Source organism: Papio anubis, chromosome 11 (assembly GCF_008728515.1).
Source record: "Papio anubis isolate 15944 chromosome 11, Panubis1.0, whole genome shotgun sequence".
Taxonomy (NCBI): Eukaryota; Metazoa; Chordata; class Mammalia; order Primates; family Cercopithecidae; genus Papio; species Papio anubis.
Window position 1 is genome coordinate 14,556,035 of NC_044986.1, and position 18,602 is coordinate 14,574,636.

The following is an 18,602-nucleotide window of genomic DNA, read 5'->3' on the forward strand; positions in this document are numbered from 1 at the left end:
TTAAACACTTTTCCTATAGAGTGACACCTTAACTCTAATAATCTTTTGTTATTAAATGTAATCATTTTAAAATTTATTTCAAATATTTATGTACATTTTATGTGTGTATCTTTGTATTTATCATTTCTTCATAGCTATCAAATTTGACATAGGTGATTACAGTAATGGTAGGAATGGTTTACAAATGTATATACTTGACCACATAATCAATATGTTGTTCAATATGAAGAGTTAGTAGGATCATGCCTAATTGGAGGCCAAAATGGTGAAAAGGTTAGGAAGATGGATTAATAAAGAGAGTGCTTGGATTTTGGATACATGTTGAAATTAGAATCTTATGAGTAGAAAAAACTCTGAAAACCTAACACTTATAATTTAAATTTTTAAACATTGCATTTTAAAGCAACATGATTTTCTGAAATGCTTAGCATTTGCCTACACCAAACTTGTCCAGCCCATGGCCTGCGGGCCCCACGTGGCCCAGTAAGGCTTTGAATGCTGCCCAACACAAATTTGTAAACTTTTTTTTTTTTTTTTGAGATGGCATCTTGCTCTATCACCCAGGCCGGAGTGCAGTGGCGTGATCTCGGCTCACTGCAACCCCCGCCTCCTGGGTTCAAGCAGTTCTCTGCCTCAGGCTCCTGAGTAGCTGGGATACAGGCGCCCACTGCCACGCCTGGCTAATTTTTTTGTATTTTTGGTAGAGATGGGGTTTCGCCAGCCTGGTCTTGAACTCCTGACCTCGTGATCCACCCTCCTCAGCCTCCCAAAGTGTAAGGGATTACAGGTGTGAGCCACCACTCCCAGCCCATAAATTTTCTTAAAATGAGTTTTTTTTGCAATTTTTTTAAGCCCATCAGCTGTTGTTAGTGTATTTTATGTGTGGCCCAAGACAATTCTTCCATTGTGGGCCAGGGGAGCCAAAAGATTGGACACCCCTGGTGGTCTATGCTGTTCAAACTTGTAACTGTCTACTGATGATAAAATCGGAAGGATAAACTTAACAGTCCATCTCTGATGGCCTTCATCATATATATGCAGACATAACTCAAATTGTATGTTCGAGACTATAAAATCCTCATTGGCCTAGTAAGATGGCATTTCTCTTTTTAGAAAGGCATGAATAGAACAAAATCAGTTTACATGTGATGTTACAAGCCTGGCTTAGGGTAAAATCATACCAAGTTTGTTGTTGTTATTAGCAAATGTAGGTCTTTGAGATAAATTAAAAATGAATCATTTTAGGTCAGTAGTATCTGTTGTGTTCACTAATCAATGGAATTTGTATTTGTTAGTGATCTAATCTAGAGGAATTGTTAGTTGTATTTGTTAGTGATCTAATCTAGAGGAATTATTCCTCCTGATTAAAAACTTTTTAAAAATGTTTGTGTGGCAGTAGATAACCTAAAAGAAAACTGTCTCTGTTGTCATGTTCAGAGTCAGGGTCACCAAAGACATGAAAAATGAGAAAGATGAGCCATCATCATCCCTCGCCCTTAGCTCTTGTAAGAAAATAGTAGATGTAGCTATAGCGTTTGGGCAAATGAATTTCTGTCTCTGATCACAGTTACCAAATAATTACTAATGGTGATTTGGGGGAAGGAGAAATGATTGAGGGAGGTTATTGTATGATACTTTATTCTCCAAATGTAATGGAAGCATTTTCAACTCAACTCAGTTATAATGTATCATTCATGATAGGTTATACTAGTGCTTTTAGAAAGCTTTATTTACTTTTCAGAACCTCCATGAATTGATTCATTTCCATTAGTGTGTCAGCAGACCTTCACGTATTTTAGCTACTGCACTGGATTGAAAAAATAAAATCCTTAGTATATAAACGTTTGATTGGTTTATTTGACTGTTCCTTTCTTAAAATTGTTTATGTTTCAGGAGTTTTTGGGAAAACAGTAATAGAGAAATCTTGACAATCAATACGTGTTACATTCTTTTTAACCTGTTTTCTCTTATTTCAGCTTTACTTTTAGAAGCCCAATCGACACCATTTCAGGTCACACCTTCAACTATGGCAAATATTGTGAAAGGCCTGTATACCCTCAGACCAGGTAAACATTTCTCATTTCTGTTGGAGTTGGAACTGTTTGTTACAGCCTTTTCCAAGAGGGCAGTGGTTCTGTATGTGTTTTGTGAGGCCTAATGGTACTTGCATTTGCTGGAGCAAAAAAATTGAATAGACATTCATCATTGTAAAATGTAAACTCAGAGCTCAGTTGGAATGTTCTCTGCTAGTGGAAACCAACTGGTTTGTTTTTTTGCAGAATCTGTGAGGGAAATACAAGAAATAAATTGTAGAATACAATTTATTTTATGGATAAAATTGAACCTCATATTTGGTCTTAATTTCTCCTTTACTTCCTACCTCACGCTGCACATACAGACATCCACATTCACAAGTCCATCTTCTTAGGCCTGTTAAGTAACTTGCAAAGTTACAGTCATTTTGTAAAGATGTTCTGGGGAGAGAAATAGAAATAATCACAAGAACTAAAGGAAATACCAAAGATAACTATAGTCAAAAGCATGGTTTTAAAATTAATGTGTCTGTCTTAGAATAAAACACTATAAATTTAAAGGAATCCCAAGGAGCTTTTGTATGTATCTTTCTATAAGCGAGAACCTCAAACTTGTCGGAATTGTCTGGCAACTTATAAATGTCCATGGGAGAGAGATTACAGAAGTTATCAAGATAGAACATTGTTCTACAATCTATAAACACAAGGGATGCTTTTTAGACAGTAATTACCTTTTTGTGAAATTCTTTGAGGATTAAATGAAATAAAACATGATATAAAGACCTTAACGCACAGTACCTGATATTGTAATAAGCATGCAACCATTCACTGCTGTTATTACTATCCATTTGAGTTTAATGGTTATTTTAGTTAATTGATGGCTTGTTTGCTTCATTAATTTAAACGACCTGTCAGAATTTAGCAAGCTAAAATGGAAACCAATTGAAAACTGGGTACTGGTAGACTGATTTTAGAAATACCTTCTTAGGCCGAGTGCGGTGGCGTGTAATCCCAGCACTTTGGGAGACTGAGGCGGGCAGATCATGAGGTCAGGAGATCCAGACCATCCTGGCTAACATGGTGAAACCCTGTCTCTACTAAAAATACAAAAAAATTAGCCTGGCATAGTGGTGGGCGCGTTTAGTCCCAGCTACTCGGAAGGCAGGAAAATGGCGTGAACACAGGAGGTGAAGCTTCCAGCCTGGGCAATAGAGCGAGACCCTGTCTTAAAAAAAAAAAAAAAAAAAAACCTTCTTAGGCTACTTTAAATGATTAATGACTTCTAGAGTATTCAAATTTATTGTTAAATTTGGATCTAGGTTTTGAGCTCTACTCTCTGATTTTTGACAGAAATTACTTGTATAAAGTAGTAAAGATATTTTATTGCATGTGTCCAATAAACTGATATTTTTCTGTATCTAGTTTCTCAGAATTTTACAGCAGTGTGATGAAGATGGCTCCTGAAATAGTGTGTGTGTGTGTGTGTGTACGTGTACTAGGTTATGAATGATTTTTTTTCTTTTGAAAGCATCTAAGTGCAGTATGATAAATTCTGCCTCCCAAGTAGGCAGCTTTATAAGCTCTGGCTTTTATAAGTAACAAAATTGCAAAATAAAGTTAATCACTAAAGGTAGAAAAGTATTGTGGGTACATGTTTATCTAAATGCTATTTTATCCAGGTTCAAACTCTTGTAATAGGGTTTATACTACTTGTAAGGAGAATTCTATATTTGAGAATTGTCCTTTTGAAAAGGTGAATTTTATCACATGCTAACCTTTTGCTGCCCTGCACATTTTCTGAGATACTTGAAAACATATTTTGACATTTACATGTTTTGCCAGTACCCATTATGTTCCTGCTTTATTAAAGCCATTTTATTCACCTGACAGATTAAGATTAGAATATTTTAAAAGTTGAATTTTGAAAGGAAAAGTTTGTTCCACTGCAGTAGTTCTTAAGAGCTGGTCTTTGTATGACTGCGTCTGAGTCACTTATGAAGGCTTTTTAAAGTCTAGATTCCTGGGCTGTAATCCTTGGAGATTCTGATGACTTACCGTTTTGGCATCCAGTCTTTAGAAATAGTTGCAACAATCCTATTCTGCCCTTTTTCAGTTAATACACACACTTTGTTTCTTCATCTTTATTTTGTAGCAGATGGGTTTGACTTTGCCAGCTCTGACTGATTAGTGATTCCCCGTAGCACTGTATTGAGACTCTTGGTGAAGCCATATTTGAGCTGGACTGGAAGGAGGGAAACATTTTGCCACGAGTTTCTCCCAAGGGGTGACTGAATGAATTCGTCCTTGTATCATTTGCAGTGTTTATTTGCCAATTTTAATTAGCTATTCTGCTGTTAGACATTTTGTTAACTTCTACTTTTTTACTTAACACAGACCAAATGTTCCACAGCATCAAACGTGGCTTTTTCTAATTTATAATCATTTACTCAGATTGTTGTTTTTAAAATGGGTTTACTAGATTCAAGATATTGATATTTTTATAGTTTCTGAGATGTATAGCCAAAATGTTTTCCAAGAGGAGAAATGTGAACAGGCTAGATTAAAACAATTCAAAATGAATAATAGTGTTAATTGAGGACCACCACCAAGGAAGGGAAATAATGGTTTCCCCATGCCCTTGATACAGGTGGGTGTTAATTCTCTTTAATGTTCACTGAATAAAAGGGAGAGAGCATGTTTATTTTAGCTTTAATTTTTTTTTGAATATTAACAGGGCTATTTATTCTGTTTATATTACTCTTATAGGTTCTTTCACTCATTTACTTGGTCTTACTGATTTGTACATATTCGTCATAATAAAGATAGTAATTTGTCTTTGTCATATCTGGTACAGGTGTTTTCCTGTAACTTCTTTGCCTTATTTTTCTATAGTCTCCTGATCTTTTAAAAAATGATTTGATAACCACTTAATTCTTTTTTTTTTACTGTTGTTTATATATATTTGCTGTAATTTAACAGGGGTCAAAAAATATTTTCAGAGTACTAACCAGTTACCTCCAGCCCACTTTAAACGTTCAGTCCCCCCTACCTTTTGAGCTGCCTCTTTTTTTAAATATATCTACTTACTATTTGTACTGTTCTATTCTTGGGCTATATATTATATATTGTTTTAATTAATGGCTAATAAGGCTGATATTTCCACCAAGCCCACTCCCATTCAGAATTGTGTGGTAATCAGATTCATGTTTTCTTCCATACTTCAGATTTGTTCAAAAATTCCCTAGGGATTTTCACTAAATTCTGTTAAATCAGTAAAATATAAAAATGGCTGTCTTCATACTGTAAAATTTTTTTTTTTTTTTTTGAGATGGAGTCTTGTTCTGTGGGCCAGGCTGGAGTGCAGTGGTGCCATCTCCGCTCACTGCAAGCTTCGCTTCCCCGGTTCACACCATTCTCCTGCCTCAGCCTCCCGAGTAGCTGGGATTACAGGTGCCGCCCACCACGCCCAGCTAATTTTTTGTATTTTTAGTAGAGACGGGGTTTCACCGTGTTAGCCAGGATGGTCTCAATCTCCTGACCTCGTGATCCGCTTGCCTTGGCCTCCCAAAGTGCTGGGATTGCAGGCCTGAGCCACCGCGCCTGGCCTGTAAAATTCTTTTTAGAAGGGAAATTTTACTGCTATATGTTTTTTACCAGAATGGGATTGCACTAATTTTTTTCCCCTGCTTTAAATTTGGCTTATTATGTATTTTAAAAGAAAACTTTACCTTTTCCATTTAATTTGATGTGTTTATATGCTTTCCTTAATGAATTGTTTCCTTTCCTCACAGAGTGGGTTCAGATGGCTCCAACTCTATTTTCTAAATTTATTCCAAACATTCTCCCTCCGGCGGTGGAATCTGAACTTTCTGAATATGCTGCTCAAGATCAGAAATTTCAAAGAGAACTTATACAGAATGGTTTTACAAGGCAAGTTGTTTTTTTTCTTTAGTGGTCAAATATGTCCATTTCCCTAGGCCAGTTTGGCTTGACATGGGATAAATGGTAAGGTTCTGAGAATGGGAGGTAACTGGCCAAGAGTCTTGCTGTTGCAAGAAGGCATTAATTAGCTCCTTGTCTGTAGAAATGTTGAAGCCGGGTTTTGATTTTGTGGAAGCTGCTCTTCATTACATACATTTTTTTTGTTTTGTTTTTGTTTTGTTTTTGAGACGGAGTCTTGCTCTGTTGTCCAGGCTGGAGTGCAGTGGCACAATCTCAGCTTACCGCAACTCCACTCCTGGGTTCAAGCAGTTCTCCTGCCTCAGCCTTCCAAGTAGCTGGGATTACAGACGTGCGCCACCACGCCTGGCTAATTGTTTTGTATTTTTAGTAGAGATGAGGTTTCACCATGTTGGCCAGGCTGGTTTCGAACTCCTGACCTCAAGTGATCTGCCCACCTCGGCCTCTCAAAGTGCTGGGATTATAGGCATGAGCTGCCAGGCCCAGCCTATACCTTTTGAAGAAGGGATTTCTCACTGGGTGAGCAGTTAGGTGGGCAAGCCCCAAGAGCTCTTTTAACTTTGATTTTCTTGTATTAGTCCTGTGCATATGGAAAAAGATTATAGAACTTCTATGATCTGTTATAATGTACTTTTATGGCTAACCTAGCAAAGAGCTTTAAATTCTGTATTTCACACTTCCCCTCTTTCCCTAAATTCTAGTGGTTTCTTCTTAAAAAATAGGGCATCTCTTTATTTGCCTGTCTTGGTTTTGATAATTTTCCTAAAGTTTTTGCACTTCATTATCGTGGTCATATCCCAGAAAATCTTGCAGAGTGCATTTTTCAACTAAAATACATTATTGTAAAATTTTTGTGATTCCCTATGAGAAAATAGCCTATATCAGCAAATCATTGAAGGGCACAGTCATATCATGCATTTTTATAATCCTTACTCTTAGCACTGCTCTGTGTCCTCTCTCATTTGGCTTCCTGATAGGAAGAAAGTTGTGGAAAGGAACACGCTTGAGGTATCTTAGGCATAGTCATGTCTACAAAAAGTAGGTTGAGTGTTGACTCACTTATCTGGCTAGAGCTGGGGCTGGGCATTTTTTCAAAGGGTCTGAGGCCAAACTGAATTTCAAAAAAACAAGCCTTGACTAGGGTCACTGTTATGAAGTCTCAGATTAGGGACAAAAGCAGGTAATTTGTTGGTCCCTGGACTGGTATTTCCGTTTTCTGTCCTGGTAACATCTGTACTGGTGTGGTAGTGGGGGCAGTGAGTAATCCACTGATCACTTACCCCATCATTGACAGCTTAACACTGGAAGGGATCAGTGAAGTTGTGGAGATGGGCCTGGGAGACCTGGGGCTTTCTGTGGCCAGGGGAAGGAAGGGCCAGTGGGAAATGCTGAAATGTAGTTTTTCTCTTTAGTGTCAAGGGATTAGGTATTTCCTCACATTAATTGTAATAAGTTCCAGCAGAAAGAGGGTGGTATTATTTTCATACACAGAATGAGGCCATTTATAAAAAGTATGCATTGAGAAGTTTTGCCTCCCACCTGTCTCCCTACGCATTCCACCCCATCAAGTAACCATTTTTATGTTTGTGATTCCTTCATTTTTAAAAATATAAATACAAGCAAACACAATATATGCTCATATTTCTGTTTCTTATACATTCCATCATATGTATAGACTAAAACCTAACCAGTCCCCAGTAGATGGCCACATGAGTTATTTCTAGTCTTTTGTTATAATGGACAGTGCTGCAGTGAATCACCTTGTGTATGCATTATTTTGTACTTGTTACAGGTATATCTGGAGGGTGAATTCTCAGAAGTGGGATGGCTGGGTTAACAATAAATGCAGTTGTAATTTTGATTAATATTGCCAGATTGCCCTCCACAGGGGATTTATGCCATTTTGCATATCCACCAGCAAAGGTGGAAAGTCCCTATTCTTTATGGCCTTGTGTGTACAGTATGTTGTTACACGGTTGTATTTTTGCCAACCTAGTAGGTGAAAAATAATTACTCAGAAGTGGTTTAATTTGCATTTCTTATATGAGTAAGGTTGAGCATATTTTCATATGTTTGCATTTGTTTTTCTGCAAACTACCTGTTTAAAGTTCTTTGCTTGTTTTTCTCTTTCTTAGTCTTGATTTCTAGGAAATCTCTATAGTGAAGACATTGATTCTCTGTCCAAGATATGACATGTTTTTCTCAATTTGTTTTTGCTTATGGTGGTTTTGTTTTGCTATGCAGAAGTATCTGATTTTCAGGTTTTTTTGGCCATATCTATATTTTGAATTATAGTTAATAGTTTTTCCTTAAATTATTTTGAGTAGCTAGCCCTACAGGCACACCACCCCCCTTGGCTAACTTTTAATTTTTTGTAGAGACAGGGTCCTCCTATGTTGCCCAGGCTGATCTTGAATTCCTGGGCTTAAGGGTTCCTCTCGCCTCAGCTTCTGAAAGCACTGAGATTACAGGCGTGAGCCACCGTGCCCGGCCAATTTTTTTTTTTTAGTTTGTTTTGAGGTGTAGTCTCTGTTGCCCAGGCTGGAGTGCAGTGGCGTGATCTCGGCTCACTGCAACATCTTCCTGGGTTCAAGTGATTCTCCTGCCTCAGCCTCCTGAGTAGCTGGGATTACAGGTTTGCGCCACCACGCCCAGCTAATTTTTGTATTTTTAGTAGAGATGGGGTTTCACCATATTGGCCAGGCTAGTCTCAAACTCCTGACCTCAAGTGATACACTTGGCCTCCCAAAGTGCTGGGATTACAGGTGTGAGCCACTGCACCTGGCCCAACATTCTTAAATAAATGCAAAATAATCTGAGTATGATGTTTAGGGTTTTTTCTAGGCTTACCATAATTTTGAAGTCTTTATACTTTCATACGTTCATGTTTTATTTAAACATTTGCTCTTAATTTAGGATGAGTTTATACCTTTTAATAAAAGACAGCCTTCTGAAAACTTTTTTGTGAAGCAGTACAGGAATATAACTCTTGTGAATTTTGAGCATATTGAGTTTGCCTTCCAGAGCAATGTGTGGAATTGCTTAAACATGCCCATTTTTCTAATCCTAATTTTGGTACTGGAATAAGAGAACAGGGTGCAGGACTGCTTGGTTTATGGTAGCTCTTATGTCAGATTTGCTTGGGATGAGATGAGTAACTGCCTCTGTAAATAACCTCAGGCTGCATTGCCTCTGCGCGTGAAGGACTAACATGGCACTATTCGGCCAATGGCCAGTTTGGTTATATTCAGGGAAATGTCTTGGGTTTTTGGTATAAATAGGAATTTTTGTTTCTCAGAATTATTTTATAAAACTTCTGGCTGGATTTAAGTATTAGGCGGTATTCCAAGGGGTGATAAAATGTTTTTACAAACTTAATGGGACTATTTTTATAATTAACACTTTATTATACATGTACTATGAGGATTAAACTCTGCTTCATAAATTATTCTGACAGGTGTTTTGCACAGAGTAAGCCTGCCAAAGTGGACATTCTTGTATCTAATTCCGAGCTTACTCATGCTGACCAGGAAGGATGTGCACATGCCACCTTTGACAGCTCTGATAGAGAGCCTGCCTCTGCTCTTGTGCATGGACCTTCATGCCTTCTTTGATTAGGAATAATATTTTGGAAGAAGTGGTGTACACTGATGCCCCCCAAAAAGGAGAATATAGTACAGCCTGTCTTAAGAATTCTGTTTCTGCCTCTTCTTATCTGCGAAGTCATTTTATGGTTTATGCCTAACCAACCATGATTCCTGTTCAGTGTTATGGGCACTTTTTCATGTAAGATGAACTTAAGTGATGTAGTGATGCTGAGTAGGTAACAAACAGCTTTAATGTGGATAGCACAGAGTAAGTCTTTGAATTGTTTTAAAATAATGTGAATGTTGTCAAATACATTCTTTTTTGCAGTTAGTGAACAGATTATCATTTGAGCTGGAATTTTTGTGAATTGTAATTGTTAGGTGCATGGAAATATAGGGTAGGCTAGAATTAACATATAAGCTAAAAGCAACAGCTTTTTATCTCTTACCTACATAATTGAATTGATTGGCAAGGGGTAGAAGTTTGGTATCTGTTGTCAAAGGTAACACTACAGAAGATAACTACTAGATCTAAGTAACCAAGGTAAGAACATAGGTCTTTTAGCTGAGCAGTTGATGCCAAAATTTGGGCTTTTTTGTTTTGTAGTTAGGGTCTGGTTTATGAGAGAGCATTCTGGACTTAATCTCTTCAGCAGCCTCTTGCATAAATCACATTGATATTCCTTTTCCTGCCTCCAGTTGTTTTCACGTCTGTATTTTTCTCCTGTTATATTTACATGTTCAGTTATTTAACCTTTGAGGAATGCAAATGAAGGTTGTGTCTGAAAGTCAAGGTTCCAGATATAAAATTCTGTCTTCCTTTTTAATCATTAACTTGTTTCAGAATATTTGGTGAATGCAGCGGTGATGATACTAATGTAAATAACAATGGAAGACACTTGGCTTTGGCTAGGTGTAGTGTTAACAACAGGTGCTTAAAAAGTGGCCTGAGGGCGGGCCTGTTAGAGCTCCTTTGGCTGTGGAAGCTAGTTTGTGCTGAATGTGGTGCCTAGAGAAAAACCCTTCAGAGGTCATATGGTGTGTTCTCTCTCTGCCAGTCAGTTTAGGCTCTTACCCAGCTTAGCAAGAGGTTTCTGCCCTGGTCCTAAACATAACCAGAGAAAGTAAATGGGAAACTTTATCTGAAGATTATTCAAAAGCAGGAAATAAATCACCTTGGTTAGCATGTTACAGTGGAGTGAACAAGACAGGCCAAGTTCCTGTTTTCATGGAACTTATGTTCTGATGTTGTGAGGCAAATAACAAACATGTAAAAAAAATAATATTGAGTAATAAGTCCTATGAGTTGACAGTAAGTAGTAAAGTGCTGATGTGCAAGGGACAGCCAGTGAGCCAGGATGGCTGATGTGTAGTGAACCGAGGCTGAGAGTGGAGGAAAGTGAGGTGAGAGAGTAAGCTGGAGAGTGAGTTGGAATTAATTTTTAACTGTAGTGGGAAGCCACTGAAGGGCTTTCATGAGAGGCGTGAACTAGTCTGTCTTCTACATGAGATCACTGGCTCTTGTCTGGGTTGATAAATAAGGCTCGTGTACTTGTGTAGGGAAGAGAAGACTGTGGCTTGGCTTGGGATCGTAGCAGTGGAGTTGATGAGGAATGATTGGTTTTGGGACAGAATGCCCCAGAGTGAGGGAAAGAGAGGATGACCAAGGATTTTGGGCTGAGTGATTGAGCTGGCAGATTGAGGGAGGAATGGAGATGGATTGGAGTGAGCATTGTATTCTGGTCATGGTAAACTTGCCAGTGTATGTAAATCATCCAAATGGACATGGTGATGAGGCAGTTGGACCTGCAGATCTCAAGGGTAGAGAGGAAGGCAGAGCTGGAGCTGTAGATATGGGAGCCTCTGGCCTGTGGAGAGAGTGTATGATCACCATCCTAGACTAAGAAGAATGCACATGGAGAAGAAAAGATGACCAGCGACAGAGCGCTGGGTAGAGCCAGCAAAGGAGACCTGAAAAGGATGGCAGACAGGGTGAAATAAGGTCAGGAACATGTGCTGTGGCATTACTGAAGCCTAAAAAGAAAAACCTCGTGTTTCAGGAAGAAATCAACTTACAAATGCTGAGGAAGAAAGGCCAGTAGTGATGATTATTACTCATTACCTAAGCATCTGAGTCATTTCTGTTACTGTCTGAGAAGCTGGAGAGACAAAAAAATAGGTTTTGTAGGTAGCTTAGGGCCTAGTCAGAACCTCTATTTTAACTCTAAAGTGGAACTAGAACTTCCATAAGTGTTTGAGGATGAGCTGGTTAATACAGGTAAAGGCTCATATTCTTCCATCTGCAGAAAGCATAGTGAGGTACGTCAGGATTCTAAGATGTTTAATATGTATTTTTAAATAGGTTGTTTGGTTAGAACTGAAATGTCTGCTGTACTTTTATTTTCAAATATGTTGATCCATTCCTCTTGTTTTGATGTGAAGTCAGTTTTGTTGACTGCCTCTTCTTTTCTTATCCCCAGAGGTGACCAGTCCCGGAAGAGAGCTGGGGATGAGTTGGCTTATAGTAAGTAATGATACTCCTTCCCATCTTGATGGTTTTGTGATGTAAAGCAGCCATATTAATGCACTGTGATAACAGTGCATTGAATTTGATGATACCCATGTTGTTCTCATAAGGCACTGCTTGTAATCAGGGTGCTTTGCATGCTGTGGCAGCTCCAGCTAGTAGTGATGGTTCTCAGGGAGTTGGCAAGAGGCCACCAAGTTCTTGGGGTGACATTGTAGCCCAGTCTCAGTGCCTTAGGATCTCAGTCCCCTTTTACTTCCCTCCACACCACATGGTTTTGAGGCTTTTTTATTTTAAAGCCTTTTTTGGGGAGTTGGGAGAGGAGTGAGAAATGTGTTGAATAAACGGATTCCTGCCACTATCAAATGCTGTCTGCTCTTCATACTTTTTCCTGTTCTGATGTTTTCTCAGACAGTTCGTCAGCGTGTGCAAGTTCCAGGGGGTACAGATAGTGAATGTGCTTTCCTTCCTGAAAAGAGGACACACTGGAGCTGCAGAGACTGTATTCAGAGCACAGTGGGGGCTGCAGACACTCAGGAGCTCTGTCACAAAGCTGTTCGTGGAAGAGGATGTTGGACTTCTTACTTGGTTTGTAATTTTAAAACAAAAACTAAACAAAAAACAAAAAAAGTTGCTGCTAGACTTGGGGGTGATTTTGAAATGGGACAATCTTCTAATGAGTTTATCTACAGATTCTGTGAGGAAAAAGCATCTCAGAAAGTGACCATTTCTAAGTGAAATCTGACAGCCAAAATCAGCAGCTTCCTCCAAAAATAGAAGAGCAGAAGAATTTTTTTTTTTAAGCACTTGTTTTGTTCATTTGTGGACTTGGCATTTTGGTGTATTGGTTTCACATGTCAGGATCTCTTTTGCTTTAAAACCAAGCAGATCATTACAATACAGTATTTTTCACCCATAACCAAAACAACCCCTTTTAAAAGAGTTGGTCTTTGTTTAGCATTAGAAAGTTTTAATAAAGGAAAATGCTAACTCTGCTTTTGCTAGAACTTTCCCCCATCAGTTCACAACTTCTTTCTACTCTGTGCCTTGAGCTTTGTGCACTTTGCAACTGTGTGACCATGTTGTCAAACTCCTCCTGGAGAAGTGTATGGTATCCAAACTCACCCACCCAGATGGCAGGTGTGGCCTTGTAGCAGGATGCTAATTAAGTGGGAAAATAGACACCTGTTGCACATTGGTCAGATTTTCCCCTGGTTCACCAGAGCATATTCATGTTAATGTTGGGGACCAACTCTTATAGAGCATTTCCATTCCCTGTGCCACTTAACACGATGTCACCAGCTGCTGTAGTATTGGCAGTACTCTAGTTTAGGGATGGGCAGTACTTTAGCTCTGAAGTTCCCCTTAGTATTATTGAGAGCTACTTCCTGTAATGCTCTAGGAAGCAGATAGTTATTAAGTCCAAATACACCCAGTGGTGTGGGGTTCCTGATCACTTCATTTTAAATGAGTGAGATAATTACTTAAAAAAAGTCTGTCATTTGAACATTATATTTGAGTGTGATAGGGAAGAAGTAGCACTGCTGTCTTAAGGCTCCCTTCTAGCTGTGGCAAAGCTATATTTCTGTTTCTCTACATCCACAGTGCTTTTTAGTCCTTCATAAAAGGTTGTTGTTGTAAGCCCAAGCAAATAGATGCAGCAAGAGAAAAATACTTTTCTTCTCAATTTTGCTTGAATCTTAATTGAGCATAGGCTTCTCTACTAGGCGACATCAGACTAATAGTATTTACCTCTTCAGAGAACTTGAGGGGAAAAGAAACATCCCAGGGATACTGTTGCATGTCTGCTCTGCAGATTTTTCATAAAGCTGCCTCTGCCAATTCAGTTTGTTATTTTTGGGGGGGAGTGGTGTGAATGGGAGAGTTAGAAGTGAGATATTGGGAGCAAGTAAGTCACCCAATAATAGAAGTCCTTGATTTGCAAAACTGTTATGAAGTAAAGATAAAGGTTGTCAGATTTATTTTTTAAAGTACTTAACCAGAGTTGGTGGATTTTGTGGACTTTAATTTGACTCAGTTCACTCTGTGAGCATCCTGGATTGCATTGATGAACACTGAATTACTGTAAGAACGTAGACAGGCTCTCACTATGACCTGGACAGTTTACTACACCGGTAACATTCTAGTATCAAGGAGAATTCCATTCATCATGGAACATTCACATTTTACTTTTCTCAATGGAATGCTTGCTGCAGGCTTACAAATCACACCTAGAACTGAAGTCTGAGTGGTGTTAATGATTTTTCTGAAAGGAATAAAATTGGAATGTTTCTTTAAATGTGGACAGTTTCTTCAGTATCCTAATAATATACCCAAATACTTTTTCTGGGAGAGAGCATTCTTTTACAAAAGAACTTTCCTTATAAAAGCATCACAGTATAATGTGAATTGGCATTAAAATCTTTGGATGCTTTTGCATTATTAAGTTCATGGAGAAATATTCTATATTTTACTATGTATGTATTAATAAAAAGTGGGCAAAGTCAAGTCTGCAAAATTTAGCTTCTCTAAATTTTTGCTCAGTGTCTGCAGCTGGCTATGGGTCAGGGCTTAGTACAACAAAACCTTGCCTGGAAGGCACTCTAGAAAGGTTGTACATAGTCTCCCAGTCTGCATGTCCTGGCTGTTAATCATCTTGGCCCCTTGAGGCACATCGCAGTATGAAGGACCTGTTTAAGTTGAAATAGACTTGGTTATTTATTGGGATTCTTAAAAATTCTGAGTTTGCAATATGAGAGGAAATAAGATTTCCTACCCCCTTCCCCTCATTTTATATTGACTATTTGCCAGAAAGTATTTTCTTCTATTTTCTTGTATTTTGCTTTTGAGGCGGAGTCTCCCTCTGTCACCCAGGCTGGAGTGCCGTGGTGTGATCTTGGCTCACTGCAACCTCTGCCTCCTGGGTTCAAGTGATTCTCCTGCCTCGGCCTCCTGAGTAGCTGGGATTACAGGCATGTGCCACCACGCCCGGCTACTTTTTGTATTTTGTTTTCAGTAGAGATGGGGTTTCACCATGTTGGTCAGGCTGGTCTCAAACTCCTGACCTCAAGTGATCCACCCGCCTCGGCCTCCCAAAGGCTGGGGTTACAGGTGTGAGCCACCGTGCCTGGCCTTTTGTTTTGTATTCTTGCCAGTACAGTATATGGTTTTTCTACCCCAATTACATACTGGCTTTTGTACCAACATCACTAAAGGCCCAGATCATTGAAGATAGAAAACTGTACATGCAGGCTGATTGTCTGGTTAGTCAATGGCCAATTTGCTTAAACTGTCTAGTATGTATGTGCAGCCTGAAACTAGCTCCTTAAAAGGAAAGCCAGGTCAGTCATCTTGAAAAAATGACATGTAAAAGTAAATAGGTAATTGTTTTGAGAGACGGTACATATTTTAAAGGTTGGCCTTAAGCTTCAGTAACATTGTCATTTTGTGACCTTTTGTTGTCACAGCTGTACCCTAACCTGACAGGAATTACTAGTGTTTTTTTTGTGGGGCAGAAAGCAAAACCTGGTGTTGTGACTATTATCCTAATAGTTCTTAGGCAAGGTTAGTAAGAAGCAACACAAACCCAGATGCATGCGTTGTGCATTATTTTGTAGACAAGTTACTTTCCTTCTGTCCCTTTAACAAACTTGTAGCAATTACCCTCCCTTTCTTTGGGGTCTAGAGTGAAAGCTAATTTGTGGGTAGATGAGCTTGCAGAAGAATGGATGTCCATGGCTGTGAACACTGCACATCCATCTCCAGTGCTCACACCTGTGCAGCTACCACTCCCTGGCTGCATGCCATGCTGTCGGGTTGCAGATTTGCACACATAAATTCCTCAGGAAGAGTTTGCATGAGCATCACCTCGCAATATTCTGTACTGACCAAACAAGGGATTTGAATGTTTTTCAGCACAAAAGGATGACTTCCGAGTGGTGGTCTGTACACATACTAGCAAAGGTAATGGTGATCTAGCAAACAAAATTGGTTTCTGCAGTTGGAAGTGAGCAGGAGCACTTGTATTATAGTATTTAAATAATCCTGGTTAATCTCTTTTTAAGCAGAGTAACCCTTCCAGATTTTGTCTTTTTATTATTGAGGCTGGCTTTATTTTCTTCTTTTTCCCCCTGTTTTATAGCAGTTAATTATTTTTGTGATTATTATGCAAGAAGGATTGCCCTTGAGTTAAAATGTTATTGTTTCATAAGCAGCTATTAAAATAACTGAGCATTGTTTTATGAAATACACTAATCTGAGATACTGAAAAGCTTTGCAACTAAAAAGCAAAACAACCTACATTAGTCATCTAGCTATTGTTTGGATGTTTTGAGTTGATTTTTTTATGGTGCCTCTTTTAGCTTGGAATATTATGTTTACTTTAATTCAAGTCTAGGCCTTTTAAAGGGTCCTTAAAAATAAAGTTCGGAATGTCAATCCCTTTGACACCTATTACAGGTTTATAGGACCTTTTTGGTTGTGATTACTGTTTTCAATACAATTGTGTAAATGAAGTTCACTTTTGTCAGAAGTTAAAATGGAGGTCATAGGAGTTCATGGAGAAATAGCTCTCCTGTTTCTTTCATTACCCCCATTGAAATTCACCCCAGTTTCTGGCCACAAGAATATGAGAAAGGAACCCTGTTCTTTTCCAAGGGAAATTATCCTTCTCTGTCCCCACTGTTGATTAACTGAAGTCCCAGACACCTTCCTTCCTCCACTGGCCAAGACCCACCTTGAACCTCTTTTCAGAGCCGAGTGGCATGAATACATGTACTGTTTCTGCTTCTGTTGACGGAGTGGCTATGGGAGTATTAAAAGGAAATGCTAATTCGAGCTTCATTCTTAGGGGAACCTACTATATATTGCATCCCTGCTGGTTGGAAATTATCTTCATCTCTGGACTGCATTTAGAAAAATGTTAATGGCTTACGATTCTGAGAACTTTATAGTGTGGCTCTGGGGTTAAGAATTCTGTGGTTTGAAAAAAAATAAATATTTTGTATTGATTCTTACATGTCATTTCAATGTTGTGACTATGTACTAAATGCAGTAAGACTGTGGGTGTTCTCTTAGAAGAGTGCGTTTTGTTAAACAGATGGCAGATCACTCTCATTAGTCCTGTTTGTCAATATTACAGCCACGCAATTCAGGATAACTTATTCAAATGGGAAGTCATGGGAAGCTATGGCTAATAACAGGAATGCTTAAGAAAAATTTGGAGGGCAAGCACAGGTAAGAGGCTTTTGCCACTCACTAGCACAGCCAGAGCAAGGATAAAGCAATGAAGTCTTGTGCCTAGTGGTGCTTGTTTGTCAGAAGCCATAGTGAGCTCAGCACAGGGCGTTCTGTACATCATCTCATTAATCCAAGAAAAACAGAATGGCGGAGAAAACTCCTACTGACCTGGGATACAAAGCCACTGACTTTGGCTCTTGATCTTTTGGTGGGTTCTGAATCACTCCTGTATTAGGGCGTATACTATCACTCTAAACATTGTGGTGAATGAAATAAATCTTGTACAGATGTCCTTGGCCTTGTTATGTTATGTTATAAATCCTGTACAGATGTCCTTGGCCTTAATACCTGGTTCACTGGAACTTTGTTATAATATAGAACATTTGACCTTGCTTATAGCATATTAATATTGCCTCCTAAGTGACAGCCACACTGAGCACACGTCTGTTACCAGTTACTTAGCCTGCAGGGTGAGTGTTGATCTTGACTTCTGTAACCAGTGCTAAAAAACAGTGTGTAACAAAATACATATGATCGTATCTATTCTATATTCATATATAGTATGGATACGGATATCAGTATATTTATAATTTTTGTGTTTTAGACCCTAGTTTCTTCTGTGGCCCTTTAACCAACTTTTGGACTTAGGTTGTTTTTTTGTTTGCATTTATTGGTACGATGGTTTTTTAAACCCTTTGTGTTTTCTTGCTGTGAAATTAGTGTCATTCCCTAGGTTATTTGTAACCTTATCTACCATTTGGTTATCACATATGGCAGAATTCAGCGACTCTGACAATTTCCATTTTCACTCCCCTGCCCCACAGTTAAGTAGGGTGCCACTTAACCTCCCTCCCCTTTAGCAGGTTTGTTTTTTACTAAGTACAAACCTTTTCTACTAGAACCAGCTGTGTGTGTGTGTGTGAGAATTTTATTTCTTCTTTTGGTCTGTTTCTCAATAATCCAAAATTCTAAAATACTTTGAATATCAAAAAGCATGACAGTAGAATGAATATCACACATAATAGAGCCTGAGAGCAACTAGCTTAACTGGTTGTAATCTTGAGTAGGTTTTTTTTTTTTAATCTGTTTTCCTTTATTAAGCCTTCTCCCTCCCTAAATTGTTAAGCCAGAAGAGCATAATAATTCAAAACTTTCTAGTAATGTACCTACATGTCTAATAGTGTACCTCAAAATATATAAAGAAAAAGTGGCTCACACCTGTAATCCCACCACTTTGAGAGGCTGAGGTGGGAAGAT

At 38.7% G+C, this 18,602-nt stretch overlaps 1 protein-coding gene across 1 annotated transcript in view; it reads left to right on the plus strand.

Annotated features, from left to right (window-relative positions):
- CACUL1 (CDK2 associated cullin domain 1) overlaps window positions 1-17,637 on the plus strand; it is a 71,481-nt gene extending 53,844 nt beyond the window's left edge. Inside the window, exons 6-9 of the mRNA XM_003904317.4 lie at window positions 1,977-2,066; window positions 5,825-5,963; window positions 12,061-12,104; window positions 12,519-17,637. Coding sequence (XP_003904366.1) covers window positions 1,977-2,066; window positions 5,825-5,963; window positions 12,061-12,104; window positions 12,519-12,559 — 314 coding nt within the window. The 3' untranslated portion in view covers window positions 12,560-17,637. The remainder of the gene's footprint in view (window positions 1-1,976; window positions 2,067-5,824; window positions 5,964-12,060; window positions 12,105-12,518) is intronic.
- The last annotated feature ends 965 nt before the right edge of the window (window positions 17,638-18,602 follow it).